The following is a 14542-nucleotide window of genomic DNA, read 5'->3' on the forward strand; positions in this document are numbered from 1 at the left end:
GCGCAAATAGCAGTACCAATACGGCTTTTCATCAATCGAGTTCTCCCTCTTCCAAGGTTGTATCTTTAGTCTCAACGCTTTAGCACATCTCCAACTCAACGTCCACCAGACACCCAACGTGTCAAGCTATTATAATGGACATGAACGAACCAATTGCCGTGATTGGCAGCGCCTGCCGATTCCCCGGTGAAGCAGACACACCCTCAAAGCTATGGGATATTCTCAAGTCTCCCCATGACTTGCTGCGATCAGTTCCCCAGGAGCGCTATGACGCTGACGCATTCTATCACCCCGATCCCATGCACCATGGAACTACCAACGTCCGCCAGTCGTACTTTCTCGACGAGGATGTGGGCTCCTTTGAAAATGGCTTCTTTAGTATTCAGCCAGGAGAGGCAGAAGCTATTGACCCCCAGCAGAGAATCTTGATGGAAACTGTTTACGATTCACTATGCGCTGCTGGACAGAAAATCGAAGACCTTCGCGGTTCTCCCACATCGGTTTATGTCGGCCTCATGTGCGACGACTGGAGCGGTGTGATTGCCAAAGATTTAGATGTGTTTCCTCAGTATGGTGCTACTGGGATGGCCCGCAGCATCATGGCCAACCGCATCTCTTACTTCTTCGACTGGCATGGCCCATCCATGACCATCGATACGGCGTGCTCCTCTAGTCTTGTCGCCGTGCACCAGGCTATTCAGTCTCTTCGAAGTGGTGACTCGCAAGTCGCGGTCGCCGCTGGAGCCAACCTTATTTTGACGCCAGGTAAGAAAAATGATATATTAGGTGACGATAGATATATACTAACCGCGCATTTTTAAAGATATGTACATTGCAGAAAGCAAGTTATCTATGCTTTCTCCTACCGGAAGATCGCGCATGTGGGATAAAAATGTCGATGGCTATGCCCGTGGTGAGGGCATTGCTGCCGTCGTGCTCAAGCCTCTCAGCCTTGCCTTGCGGGACAACGACAAAATCGAGTGTTTGATTCGAAACACGGGAGTGAACCAAGACGGTCGCACCCAAGGTATTACCATGCCTAGCGCAGCCGCTCAGGCAGACCTCATCCGAAGCACGTACGCCAAGGCCGGACTTGACCTTGATGATCCGGCATGTCGACCACAGTTCTTCCATGCCCACGGTACCGGTACCGCTGCGGGTGATCCTCAAGAGGCCGAAGCCGTCTGGCGAGCATTTTACGAGAACAGAAATGTCCAGGATAAGCTCTACGTTGCCTCCATCAAGACCATAATCGGCCATACCGAGGGAACAGCCGGCCTGGCCAGTCTGATCGGCACGTCTCTCGCACTTCGCCACGGTGTCATCCCTCCCAACATGCACTTTAATACATTGAACCCGCGTCTGGCCCCATTTTACAACAATCTTGAAGTTCCCACGCAGGCCAAGCCGTGGCCGGAAACATTCCCAGGCCAGCCTAAGCGTGCCAGCATCAACAGCTTTGGTAAGATGCGGCTGCTATCGTCTCTTTACTGTAATCTTGGACTAATGCTTTGCTTATCCAGGTTTTGGCGGCACTAACGCCCATGCCATTCTCGAGTCCTATAAACCATACGTGCCCTCGGTCGCAGCAGGTCCGGTATTTTCGCCTTTGACGTTTTCTGCCTCATCTGAACAATCGCTACGTGCTCTTCTCGCAGAATACTCGACCTATCTATCCACGTATCCCAAAGTTTCTCTACATGATCTTGCCTACTCTCTGCAGCTGCGAACCTCGACCCTTGCGCACAGAGTCGCCATTTCTGCCGTTTCTACTGCGGACGCGAGGGTACAGATTGACGCCATTTTGCAGGGAGAAAGAGATTCCGCGCTTGGCACCAAGCATCTCGTCAAGAAAGATGCCCGGATCCTCGGTGTCTTTACAGGCCAAGGTTCGCAGTGGGCTAGAATGGGCGCTAGGCTGCTCGAGGAGTCTCCTTTTTGCGCCAAACGTCTGGATGAGTTGCAGACTATCCTCAGTCATCTCTCTGCCGAACAGCGCCCCACATGGACACTAAGAGAAATGATTATCGCTCTCGAAGGCTCCTCTCGCGTGGCAGAGGCGGCCATATCGCAGCCAATGTGCACTGCGATACAAATAATTTTGGTTGATCTTCTTCACGCGGCAGCCATTTCTTTCCACTCTGTCATTGGTCATTCTTCCGGTATGTAAAGATTTACATTGCTTGCGTCACCTGAATCATATGGTTAACATATTGACTAGGCGAAATTGGCGCCGCGTATGCTGCTGGATTGGTGTCTGACAAAGATGCCATCAGGATTGCGTATTTCCGTGGTCTTTACGCCAAGTTGGCTTCCTCGCCCAATGGTAAACCTGGAGCTAGTGAGTAATTCTGAAAAATGTTGTTGAATAGGGTACTGATCAGCCCCTAGTGATGGCCGTTGGTTCAACTCTCGAAGATGTCTCTCAGCTTTGTCAACTGGAAGATTTCAGGGGGCGAATCCAAATCGCCGCTCAAAACTCGCCGTCCAGCTTCACGATTTCTGGAGATGAGGATGCCATAGCCGAAGCTATAGAAGTCTTCAAGGAGGAAGGCAAGTTTGCCCGCCAACTCAAGGTGGACACGGCATATCACTCGTCTCACGTTATTCCTTGCGCTGTGCCCTACCTTGCGGCGATGCAGCAGTGCACGCCTGAAATTTCGGAGCCAACGGGCACCAAATGGTACTCAAGTGTTCTTCAAGGAGAGGTCATGTCGTCCAAGAAGCTCTCTTGGCAGTACTGGATCAACAATATGACGCAACCTGTCTTGTTTGCCCCAGCCGTTCAGCATGCATGGGCAGACGGTGCGTTTGATCTCGTGCTTGAAGTTGGCCCGCATCCAGTCCTCAAAACACCGTGTCTGGACAGCATTGAAGAGACTGCGGCCTACCAGCCGCCATACAGTGGCGTTTTGGCTCGCACAAAGGACGATATTCAGGAGTTTTCCAACAGTCTCGGGTTCATTTGGACACAGCTTGGCCCCAACTCAGTCGACTTTGACGCTTTTGAAAAGGTCATCTCTCAATCCTCCGTTGCAAGGCGCCTCGTGCCTGATCTACCCAAGTATTGCTTTGATCACAACAAGACCTTCATGTCTTTTTCCAGAAGATCCGGTGTTCATAACAGCCTCACAGCACCCCCCCACCCGCTGCTCGGCAAGAGATGCTTTGACAGAGAAGGACAGCACAGCGTCCAGTGGCGCAACGTTCTCCGGCCAAAGGAGCTGTCCTGGCTACACGGGCACCAGATCCAGGGCCAGATTGTCTTCCCTGCGACTGGATACATTTCCATGGCCGTCGAAGCTGTCGCTATTCTTGCTAGAGATGCAAAGATTTCCTTGGTATCCATTGAAAACCTGCAAATCGGCCGAGCCATGGCATTCAAGGATAACGACGCGAGCATGGAGATGACGTTTGACTTGAACATTAAGGCGCAAAGTGATGATCATATTGAAGCATACTTCTCATGCAGCTCGGGTTCTCCACACGACCACAAAACTGTCTTGGCTTTGAACGCCAGCGGTGTGATTCGAGCGACGTTTGGTTCGCAAGCTTATGACACACTCCCCAAAATCGAGGCTCAGACTCACAACATGAGCGACGTCACCATTGATCGATTTTACACGTTCTTAAGCTCGCTTGGCTACCACTACTTCTGGCCATTCTGTGGCACTGCTAAAATTCAGCGCAAGGCTGGCTATGCTACCGGAATCGTGGAAGATGCTTCAACATCAGAATGGGAAGATGAGCTCAATGTTCACCCAGGCATGCTTGATTCTGCTCTGCAAACCACCTTTGCCGCTTTTTCATGCCCCGGAGATGAGAGGATGTGGGCACTGCACGTGCCGACCAGCTTTAGATCCATTGTCATCAATCCCCATTACACGCCGCTAGGTACTGGCAAGCAGAAGCAGTTTGATTTTATTTCCGTCGCCCATAATTACTCCAAAGGTAAGGTTATTACGGAGCTTAATCTCTTGGCACAGGATTCTGGTCACACTGCTATTCAAATCGAGGGCATGCAGCTCACGCCGTTGACGCCAGCTTTGCCCGAGAATGATGCGGTGCTCTTCTCCCGCTTCAATTACAAGATAGCGCTACCGGATGGCGATGCGGTGGCAGCAAAGCACGAATTCAAGGCAGAAGATCTGACCACTGCCACGGACTCCGAGCGCATCTCGTTCTACTACTTGCGTCACCTCGTCGACACCATTACCGCGCAAGAAAAGGCTGACACATTGTGGCATTACCGCCATCTGCTCGACTGGGCCGCATTCGTGGTTCCTCAAGTATTAAACGGCTCCAATGCACATATCCCAGCCTCTGCCAAACATGATACGCGGGCAGATATTGACAAGCTGCTTCAAAAGTCGGTGATTCCCCTTCACTACTGACATCATCTCTGCTGACAAAATACACAGGCACTACCACCGAACAGATGTTCGTCTTCTGGAGTCTGTGGGCAACAATCTTTCCCAATGTATTCGCGACAAGTCCAATATTCTGGAACACATGGTCAAGGATGGCATGCTCGATGACGTGTACGAGGAGGGTTTTGGATTGAATCTTGTCAACGAGTACATTGCGGACATGGCTTTGCAGATTGCCCATAGATACCCGCGAATGAATATTCTAGAAATTGGTAAGAATCTTGTCGGTCTATGAATTTGTAGAACGGAACTAACCTTACCACAGGTGCCGGCACTGGTGGTTCGACAAGAATGGTTCTGCCGAGGCTCGGATCGGCCTTTTCCACGTACACCTATACCGATGTCTCGAGCGGCTTCTTTGAGGTTGCAGAAGAACGCTTTCGCGATTACGCAGACCGCATAATCTTCAGAACCTACGACATGAACAACAGTCCAGCTTCCCAGGGCTTCACTGAGGGATCCTACGATCTTGTCATTGCCTCTAACGTTTTACACGCAACACTTGGGCTGGAAGAGATGATGACGTATGTCCGAAGCTTCTTGAAGCCTGGTGGTTTCGTAATCATCTTGGAGACCGTCAACAACGACTGCCTTCGCGTTGGGCTGCCCATGGGCACGCTTTCAGGATGGTGGCTCGGCGCAGAGACTGGACGCCGTTGGGGTCCTACCTTGACTCTTCCACAATGGGATTCTCTGTTGCACAAGTGTGGATTTGATGGTATTGACAGCACGACGCCGCCCGTTCATAAGATTCTCCCCGGCCACGTTTTTTGCGCGCAAGCTGTCGATGACCGTGTCTCTATGTTGCGATCACCGTTGAGCGACATCACTACGCTGCCTCCCACGAAGGCTTCGCAGCTCGTCATTGTCGGCGGTGAGACGCTCAATGTTCACAGACTCTGTCGAAAGCTTTCCTCTCTGCTTGCCTCGAGATTCGACTACGTTGTGCGCTTCAACACCGTCGCTGACCTTGCCGCAGCCTCGCTGAGTGAGTCAAGCACCGTGCTGTCACTCGCTGAGCTCGACACACCAGTCTTCTCTTCCTTTGGGCCGCACATCATGGACGGGCTAAAGGCTCTCTGGCGAGGAAGTGGCAACATCCTCTGGGTGACATCGGGAGCCCGCTCTGACAATGCCTTTGGTTACATGTCTCTTGGTCTGGGTCGTTGCGTGCGATTCGAGTACCCCAACATCAATATACAAGCGCTGGATATTGATGTTGTCAATGAGGGTGCCTGTTACATTATTGCTGAGCATCTTCTTCGCTTGGAGCTATTGGATAAATGGTCGAGAGAATTGGAGCCTGAGGAACTGCTCTGGACGATGGAGCCGGAGGTCTACATTGAGAATACCACGGCCATCATCCCACGACTATACCCTTACTTGGACGGAAACAATCGCTACAATACTGCTCGCCGTGTGGTCAAAGAGACGCGGAATTTCCAAAAGACTAGGATCATGCTTACTGCGGATGATGGCAAATGGCACATGGAGGGAGCGTCCCCATTGCACGTGACGCCTGCTGTACCTTTCACAACGGCCAGACGAACTCTCTCCGTCACACACTTTTTGCTCTCAACTGTCGAAATCGTCCAAGGCTGTCGTCTGTTGCTTGGCGTTGGAGTCGACGTTGCCAATGGAGAACGGCTAGTCTTTGCTTCCCACGCTACCGAGTCTCCCGTTTCTGTGCCTGCTTCATGGTGCCATCCATGTGAGAGAGATGTCATCGTTGCCCTTGGTTTGCTATCTGCACAATTATTTGCGGAAAGCATTATAAGTACTACCTTGGAAAAGATGACACAGTTATCATTCACGAGGCGCACCCTCGAATTGCTGGTGTTTTGCGAGAGAAGATGCAAGCTTTGGCGGCCCGACCTGTCTTCACAACCTCTACCAAGCACGACTGTCCTGCCGACTGGATCTATATTCCTCAAAGCCTTCCTCACCGCCTTGTTCGCCAGTGTCTACCTTCCGATGCCAACAAGTTCGTTGATCTATCCCAAGACTCTAGTACTGGCAATACATTGGCCGCAAACTTGCCGGTATCGTGTCAGTCAATCGACACGAGCTTCCTGTGGAATACGCGCACGCAGGTACGGCCGTTTGTGGCTGAGAAGGACGTGTCGTCCGTCCTAGCCGCGGCCTTCTCCTCTATCAATAACGCTGGGGTCGTCAAACTCGAACATGCCAATTTTGCTACCATACCAGTGCAGCAACTTGCTGCTGGCATGGAAACGACTGCACAGTTTGCGGTTGCAGAATGTGAGGATACTGCAGTGGAAATTTCCATCCGGCCGATTGATGGCGGTAGTATCTTCCGAGCAGACCGCACCTATTTGCTGGCAGGCTTAACAGGTGAATTGGGCCAATCCCTTTGCAAATGGATGGCAACCCGTGGTGCAAAGTACATTGCACTTACCAGCCGCAAGCCAACGTTGAGTTCCGCCTTTCAAGAAGAGATGCAAAAGATGGGAATGGTTGTAAACTGCTTCGCAATGTGAGTACCGTATTTCCTAGCTCTGGAGTGACTGCTGACAATCTATTTTCAGGGACATTACGGATCGTGACTCTATTTTCAACTGCCATAATAGGATCGTGGAAACTATGCCACCAATTATCGGCGTCACAAATGGTGCTATGATTCTCGATGATGGTCTCTTTGACAACATGTCTTTTGCATCTTTTGACAGAGTGCTTAAGCCAAAGGTCCGCGGCTCACAGCTGCTCGACGAGCTCTTCTACGACACGCCTCTTGACTTCTTCATCTTCTTCTCTTCAACCACGGCGGTCATGGGCAACAGTGGCCAGAGCAACTACATTGCCGGAAACATGTTTATGAATGCGCTCGCATCACAAAGGAAGCGCAGAGGCGTTGCGGCCTCATCCATCAACATCAGCTCAGTCATCGGTATTGGCTATGTCGAGCGCGCCCAAGACCTCAGCGCCGAAACCTTCACCAACATGGGCTACAAGCCAATGTCGGAGCAAGATGTGCACTGCTTATTTGCAGAGGCTATTTTGCTTGGACGCCCTGACGTATCGGGAGTCTGTGAGCTGTCTACCGGTGTCACTCCGATTTATGCCGACAGCCAATTCAAGGGCCAGTATCTCAAAGACGTCAAGTTTGGTCATTTTGTATTGGAGCGCTCTACTTCTGGTCATCAGACGGGTAAGACGGCGTCTGCCTCCGTTAGGACCCAGCTAGCTAGCATCAAGACGGTAGCAGAGGCAACATCTGTCATCAAGGGTAAGTTATACGAATCTTCAATGGGGCTATGATGCGCTAACATTTGCCAGAATCTTTCCTTGCTCGACTGAGACGAATTCTGGCTGTTGATGCAGATGAGCCCATCAATGAATTAGTCACGCTTGTGGAGCAAGGCGTTGATTCGCTCATGGCCGTGGAAGTCCGTACCTGGTTCCTCAAAGAGCTGGACTTGGACATCCCGGTGTTGAAAATCTTGGGAGGCAGCTCCGTCGTGGACCTGTTGGGAGATGCCATCTCTCTGCTTCCTCCATCCGTAGTAGATTTGTCTCAGCTCAAAGACGGCATTGAGACTGCGGTCGGTGCATCGCCCCAACAATCGGCTTCCTCCTCAGCGTCCGTTAATTCTGCTAGAACGCCAGACTCCAGAATCGACGGCACCCCGAAGATGGTTGCTGACGGCACTCACACACATTTAACGCCGCTGAATCTCTCAACATCTACAGCGTCTCTTGCGTCCGAAAAGCCTTCCAAGGCGCCAGGTACGGCGCCAACCCCCGCGTCCGTCAGTACAGTTCCTGACGAGTCTTCCAGCATCATGTCTTTCGGTCAGTCCGGCTTCTGGTTTCTAAACGAATACCTGGAAGATGCCACAGCCTCCAACATGGCAGCCATGTTGAGGCTCAATGGCCCGATTTCTAGCAGCAGGCTGCAGGCTGCGTTGCAGATTGTTGCGCAGCGCCACGAGATTCTGCGCACAAGATTCTATTGGGACGAAGAGGATGACAATAGAATTCCCAAGCAAGGCGTTCGTAAGGAGAGCTTATTAGAGCTGGTGACCAAGGAGATTGCGTCGGAAAGAGAAGCAGTGGATGAGCTTGATTCCATGCGTAGTGTCCGGTGGAACTTGGAAGACGGGTTGACAATGAAACTTTCCCTACTCAGTTTGTCCCAATCAGCGCATTTCATGGTTGTTGGAGCTCACCACATTATTCTGGACGGGTATAGCTTCAGCATCTTCGTCAAGCAGCTCGAGGCTGCATATCGACAAACTTCGCTCCCAGTCATCTCCCCATTGTCGCAATATAGTTCGTTCGCAGTACAGCAGAGACGGTCATCCGACAACAACGAATTTGAAAATGATCTAAAGTATTACCGCCAGCGCCTGCCGTCCACATTTCCGCCAATTGAGCTGTTGCCGTTGGCTAAAGTCAAGGGACGACAGCCTCTGAAAACGTATCGTCAACACATGGCGACAGTAAAGATCAACGCGGCTGTAACCTCAAAGATCAAACTGCTTGCCCGCAAAGCTCGGGTGACCTCGTTCCATTTCTACCTCAGCGCCCTCCAAGCACTCTTATTCCAGATGCTGCCGGAGAGCGAAAACATCTTTATTGGCATCGCAGACGCGAACCGTCTGGACAAGCGGTATATGGAAAGTATTGGCTTTTTTCTCAATGTTTTGCCTCTTTTCTTCCAGCGGCCAAAGGCAACAGCCACGGTGTCAACAATGGTGCAATCTGCTCGCGATGCAGCATACAGCGCCCTAGGACATTCGCAACTACCGTTTGATGTTTTGCTTCTCCATCTCAACGTCCCCCGATCCAACACGCACACGCCACTTTTCCAAGTCTTTGTAGACTACAGGCAAGTTGTGCAAGAACGAGCGACATGGGCTGATTGTGCACTTCTGGGAGAGCAGTGGCGCAACGCATCTACTGGTTATGATATTGCCTTGGAGGTTACAGAAAATGTGAACACGGATACGCTGATTAGCCTAAGTCTTCAAGATGCGCTCTACACAAAGGACAGCGCTGATCTTCTTCTGCGTTCCTATGGTGAAGTTATTGAATTCATGGCAGATGCTGCTACGGCCACGTTTAGTGCCGTCCCGTCTTGGTCTCGCCTCGACACCGAAACCGCTTTGGCAGTAGGGAAAGCATCGTCGATTGCCACCGAGGGGTGGCTTACACTTAGTCACCAGATCCAAGGAAGCATTACAAAGTTTGGGACGAGGCTAGCGTTAAAGGATGGCAATGGTCGCGCCATGATGTACGAAGAGATGGGCAAGCGGATTGATTCCATTTGCAAGGCCCTACTCCAGACTGGCATCCCACCAGGAGCCATCGTGGGTGTTTTTCAGCACCCGTCTTGTGATTGGATTTGCTCTATGCTGGCCATCCTCAAAGCTGGCGCTGTGTACCTGCCACTAGACCAGCGCAACTCTATTCCTCGACTCAAGAGTATCTGCAAAGCCGCCAAGCCAGATGTTCTAATCACAGACGACTCAATGACTAGCCAAGCTGGCGAACTAGATGCTGGCGGTGCAACGGTATTGGCACTCAGCACCGTGGACTATCGCCAGCCAGAGGCAATTGCAATGCTGGCAGAGCCAGATAGCGATGCAGTTATTCTCTTCACGAGCGGCTCTACGGGAGAGCCAAAAGGCATTCTACTCAGCCACCGTAACCTGTTAGTGTCCGCCCAAGGGTCTCGCAGGACATTCGAGCACAGCAAGGAGGATTCCTTTGTGGTTCTTCAACAGAGTCCGTTTAGCTTTGATCTTGCCCTTGATCAGATTTTCGCCGCCGTTGCTCACGGAGGTTGTTTGTATGTTGTTCCGACCGAGCATCGTGGCGATCCCATGGAGATTACCAAAGCCATGCTCATGGAGGGTGTTGCGTACACCGCCTCTACCCCGTCAGAGTACGACATGTGGCTTCGCTATGGATTCGAAAATTTGCAAAAGTGCACCAAGTGGACGCATGCCTTTTCGGGAGGCGAGGTTATGAAGCATTGTCTTGCTCGCAAATTCGCAGAGTTATCCCTCCCGCAGCTTCGCGTCGTAAATGGTTACGGTCCAGCCGAAACAACCATGTTTTCCACCAGAGGGGAACTGGATTACGCGTCTGGTAGCCTACTAGATCCGTTACCCGCCGGATACATGTTTCCAGAATATTCTGTTTGCATTGTTGATCCAAACGGGCGCCCTGTACCGCTGGGCGTTCCGGGAGAGATTGTCATTGGCGGACCAGGTGTTGCGGCTGGGTATTTGAATATGCCTGCCATGACGCGTGACAAGTTTGTAGCTGACACATACTTTGGTACCGCTTATAAAGTCTATCGAAGTGGTGATCGTGGCAGACTACTGCCAGGCGGCCTTTTACACTGCGACGGGAGGTTGGATGGAGATTCGCAGGTCAAACTACGCGGTTTCCGCATAGAGCTGGCAGAGATTGAAAAAGTATTAATGGCATGTGCCTCGGGTGCCTTATCTCATGCCGTGGTTACTCTGCGCGGCGAAGGCGAGGACAAGTACCTCGCAGCGCATCTTGTCTTTGCTGCCAGGTACGCTGAGGGGGACAGGATCAAGACGCTCGCTTCTCTTAAGCAAACCATTCCCCTACCATCCTACATGCGACCAAGTGTCTTTGCTATTCTGGAAGACATTCCAAAGACAGTTCATGGCAAGATTGATCGCAAGACTATTCAAACGTTGCCCATTGACTCTTATGGTAGCAGTTCCACCTCTGTTAGCCTGACCAGCGCAGAGGCTACGCTGAGCAAACTCTGGCGCGACATTCTTCCGGTTGATCCCGGCAATCTTGAGCCATTTTCGGATTTCTTTGCTGTTGGTGGCAACTCCCTCCTTCTTGTCAAGCTTAAGCACAGCATGCAGCAAGCGTTCCTTGCCGCGCCAACGCTAAGCACGCTTATGGGAGCCACGTCGTTGACTGACATGGCGACGGCTATCGAACGAAGTCAGCCGAGTGATGAAATCGATTGGGACTGGGAGACGGCCATTCCTGCATCGCTTGGCAATATCACCATGAGCCAGCGTAGCCACAAGAACGCCAGCCTGACGGTACTCCTAACAGGCGCCAGCGGTTTCCTTGGCCGTCATCTTCTTTCCCACCTCGTCAGAGATGCGACAGTCGCGCGAATCATTCTTCTCGTACGCGACATTGCGCGCATGCAGATGGTAGACGGCAAGAACAAGGTGTCCATTGTGGAAGTCGACATCACCTTGGACCAGCTTGGGCTCTCTTCCGATGCATACGCAGCCATTGTCTCGAATGTGGACGTTGTTGTCCACTGTGCTGCAAACAGGTCTTTCTGGGACTCGTATCACAATTTGCAACCCATCAACGTGCAGTCTGTCAAATCTTTGGCACGACTTGCTCTGCTGGCAGGAAGTTCTATTCACTTCATGTCCTCTGGTCGCGTTACATTGTACGGGGATGAGGTTCTTCCGCCCAAAGATGGCAGTGACGGGTATGTTGGTACGAAATGGGCAGCAGAGAGATTTCTCAAAAGGATTTCGACGGAAAAGAAATTGCCCGTGTACGTTCATCGACCTGTGGGAGTTTCTAGAGAGAGCAACGGAGGCGTAGATCGAGATGCAGTACTCCAAGACCTCACCAGGATTATGGGTCGAATCGGCTCACGCCCATCCTTTGAAGGCGTTGCAGGCTCTATCGACGTCTTACCCCTGAATGAAGTTGTATCCCTTTTAAGCAAGACGGCTTTGACAAGCACAGAACGCCAAGACCAACCAAAGGGTAGCATGCCACTGGAGGTTGTTTACCACTCAGCAAGACTCAGAGTATTTGTGAAAGAACTCTCCCGCCACGTGGAGGCAAACGACGATCTACGCCAACTTCCAAGTTTGCCTATTTTGGACTGGTTTGGGAAGGCTAAAGTGGCAGGATTTGCGTATTTGATGGCGGCACAGGAGTTGAGGATGACGTCTGGAGGCGAAGAACTGGTGTCACAGCGTTAAAGGCGTAAAAAGGGTAGAAGGTTGGACTTGGCGTTTTTGGTTTTCATTCATTTTCTGTTATTTCCTACCAAGCTTCATTGTTTCTAGTAGTTTCTATTAGATGAAAAAAAAAAAAGAAAAGGAAAAAAATGTTGGCCCTAAAAACTAGTGGTTCCTTTATTAAAACCCATTGCAAATTTCAAACCAGTGATTCTTTTAACACTATAGAAAAGCCCAGTATAATTCCAAATAAATGATTATTTCAACTCTATAAAACCCCATATCTTGATAAACTTTCGGCACCTTTTTTCGCTCATCTAAAGATCAACAGAAAACTTGGTTCGGAGATATCCTCCGTAGCGGTAGAAAAGCCACGGGACAGGTGTAAAGGCCAGAGTGATGAAGCCAAGCACGCTGTTTCCCCATCCCAAACCGAGCTTGTTGTATAGGGGCGAGGCAGTCAGGTCGAGAAAGGCGCCAAAAGGCGAACGAACGAGTAAGTTGGCTGCGATTGCCGACGCTGCAGCCGTAGCTCCGAATGCATCCACAAGGTAGATCTGGCCAGGGATGACGACAAAGAGGCAGCCAATACCAATAATGGCTGTTCCAATAATGGGCACAATCCAGTGTACGTGGTAGTAGGCGCTCCACCCGTACATGAAGCAGCCCAACGGGGTGATGGGCCCAAACCACTTCATGAGAATGAGACGCTGTTCAGGTGCCGCAACGGCACCACCCTGCTTCTGACCAAGAAGCTTGTCGCTAAGCACGGAGAAGAGGACGAGTCCGCTAAACATGCCAATGCCCAGACCAAGATATGCGAGACCGGAAATGCCTTCGTCGAAGCCGTAGACGCCGTGGAAGACGGCGGGGAACGTGGTAAAGAGGAGGAAGACGATACCAAACATGAGACCTGTGTAGAGGGAGATGAGCAGAACAATGGGCGACAAGATGAGCAGCTTGAGGGGGCGAACGATGGCGCGCAGCAGCATCTGCTTCGGAGGGAGGTTGGAAGCGCGGGCGGCCACAAGATCCGGGTTGCCTGTTTCCTTTCGCAGCTGTTCCACCTTTCTGCTTAAAAGAATCGTAGCATTTGTCTCGCACATCAGAGCAAACGTGGCAGCAGTAATTATACCAGACTTTCCCCAAATTAGCCGAAATTCTATGACACTAATTATAAAGGGTACGTACCAAGATGAGAATAATTCTAAACGTCCAGCGCCAGCCGAGGTACTGAGACACGAAGCCCCCAATAAGGGGTCCGAGGATCTATTTGAAGTATGAGCAAGCGAAAAATAAACGCTAATTAAGACAACCTACCGGCCCGAGGATAGGACCCATGGTGAAAAGAGCCATGGCCTTGCCTCGCTTCGCCTGCACAGTAACGTCGGCAACGGTACCGCCACCAATACTCATCGGGCCAGAGGCGGCGCTGCCAGCAATGAATCGAAAAACGAGAAACATTGCCGTGTTGGTGCTAAAGGCGCATCCAAATGTAAAGGCGAGGTAGACGACGTTGCAAGAGTTGTAGACGATCAGGCGGCCGTAGAGCTCGGACAGAGGGGCGAGGATGAGAGGGCCAATAGCGAAGCCAAGCACGTAGAGACTCACGGTCATGGTTTCGAGGGTGCTGTTGGTGATGCCAAATTCGTCTGCTAGTTCCGATGACCCGGGCGCGAACATCGTCGCGGCGAGGTTTCTATGCGTCTATCAGTTTACGATTTCCATCAAGGGCTATCACTATTTTCGATATTACATACGCTGTCAGGGTGAAAATACTGACAATAGCCACATGAATGTTCTTGCGAGACGCGGGCCAGTTGAGCGGGTTAGCAGGGTCATCGGGGCCATCCCAGTCGATCACGTTGGGGTCTTTGAGCTCGATAGGCTGGATGAGGTCGGTGTCGTCGACACTAGCTTCGAACTTGGAGTCGGTTTCGCTGGATACTGCCATGGCCAAAATGTCGTTGATATTGCGCGGCTAGTACTAGTATGTGCTTGTTTCGTGGTTTGAATGGATAACAAGGAAGGGTTTGGTTTTGGTGTCACGTAGGTACACCACATATAAGTAGGGCGATGCACCATGGTATATCATTTTCCCCTTTACTTCCCCTGACTCTTGACTCAGTTGGATGTGGCTGTTAT

The 14542-nt window shown here is 51.2% G+C and overlaps 2 protein-coding genes across 2 annotated transcripts; one reads left to right on the forward strand and one right to left on the reverse strand.

Annotated features, from left to right (window-relative positions):
* Positions 1-134: 134 nt before the first annotated feature.
* On the forward strand, positions 135-12418 carry N7537_010784 (Acyl transferase/acyl hydrolase/lysophospholipase; the record flags this gene model as incomplete). The annotated part of the gene is given in 10 exon segments (XM_056901838.1): positions 135-765; positions 824-1462; positions 1524-2162; positions 2222-2341; positions 2392-4369; positions 4422-4642; positions 4696-6207; positions 6225-6927; positions 6980-7677; positions 7728-12418. The coding sequence occupies 10 exon segments, from the start codon at positions 135-137 to the stop codon at positions 12416-12418; spliced, it is 11832 nt and encodes a 3943-aa protein (XP_056747125.1).
* Positions 12419-12714: 296 nt separating this feature from the next.
* Positions 12715-14351, reverse strand: N7537_010785 (MFS transporter; the record flags this gene model as incomplete). Its single annotated transcript, XM_056901839.1, has 4 exons — positions 12715-13536; positions 13589-13666; positions 13718-14096; positions 14158-14351. The coding sequence occupies 4 exons, from the start codon at positions 14349-14351 to the stop codon at positions 12715-12717; spliced, it is 1473 nt and encodes a 490-aa protein (XP_056747126.1).
* Positions 14352-14542: the final 191 nt, after the last annotated feature.

This window comes from Penicillium hordei (assembly GCF_028827395.1).
Source record: "Penicillium hordei strain IBT 12815 chromosome Unknown utg000006l_segment0_segment0, whole genome shotgun sequence".
Classification (NCBI taxonomy): domain Eukaryota; kingdom Fungi; phylum Ascomycota; class Eurotiomycetes; order Eurotiales; family Aspergillaceae; genus Penicillium; species Penicillium hordei.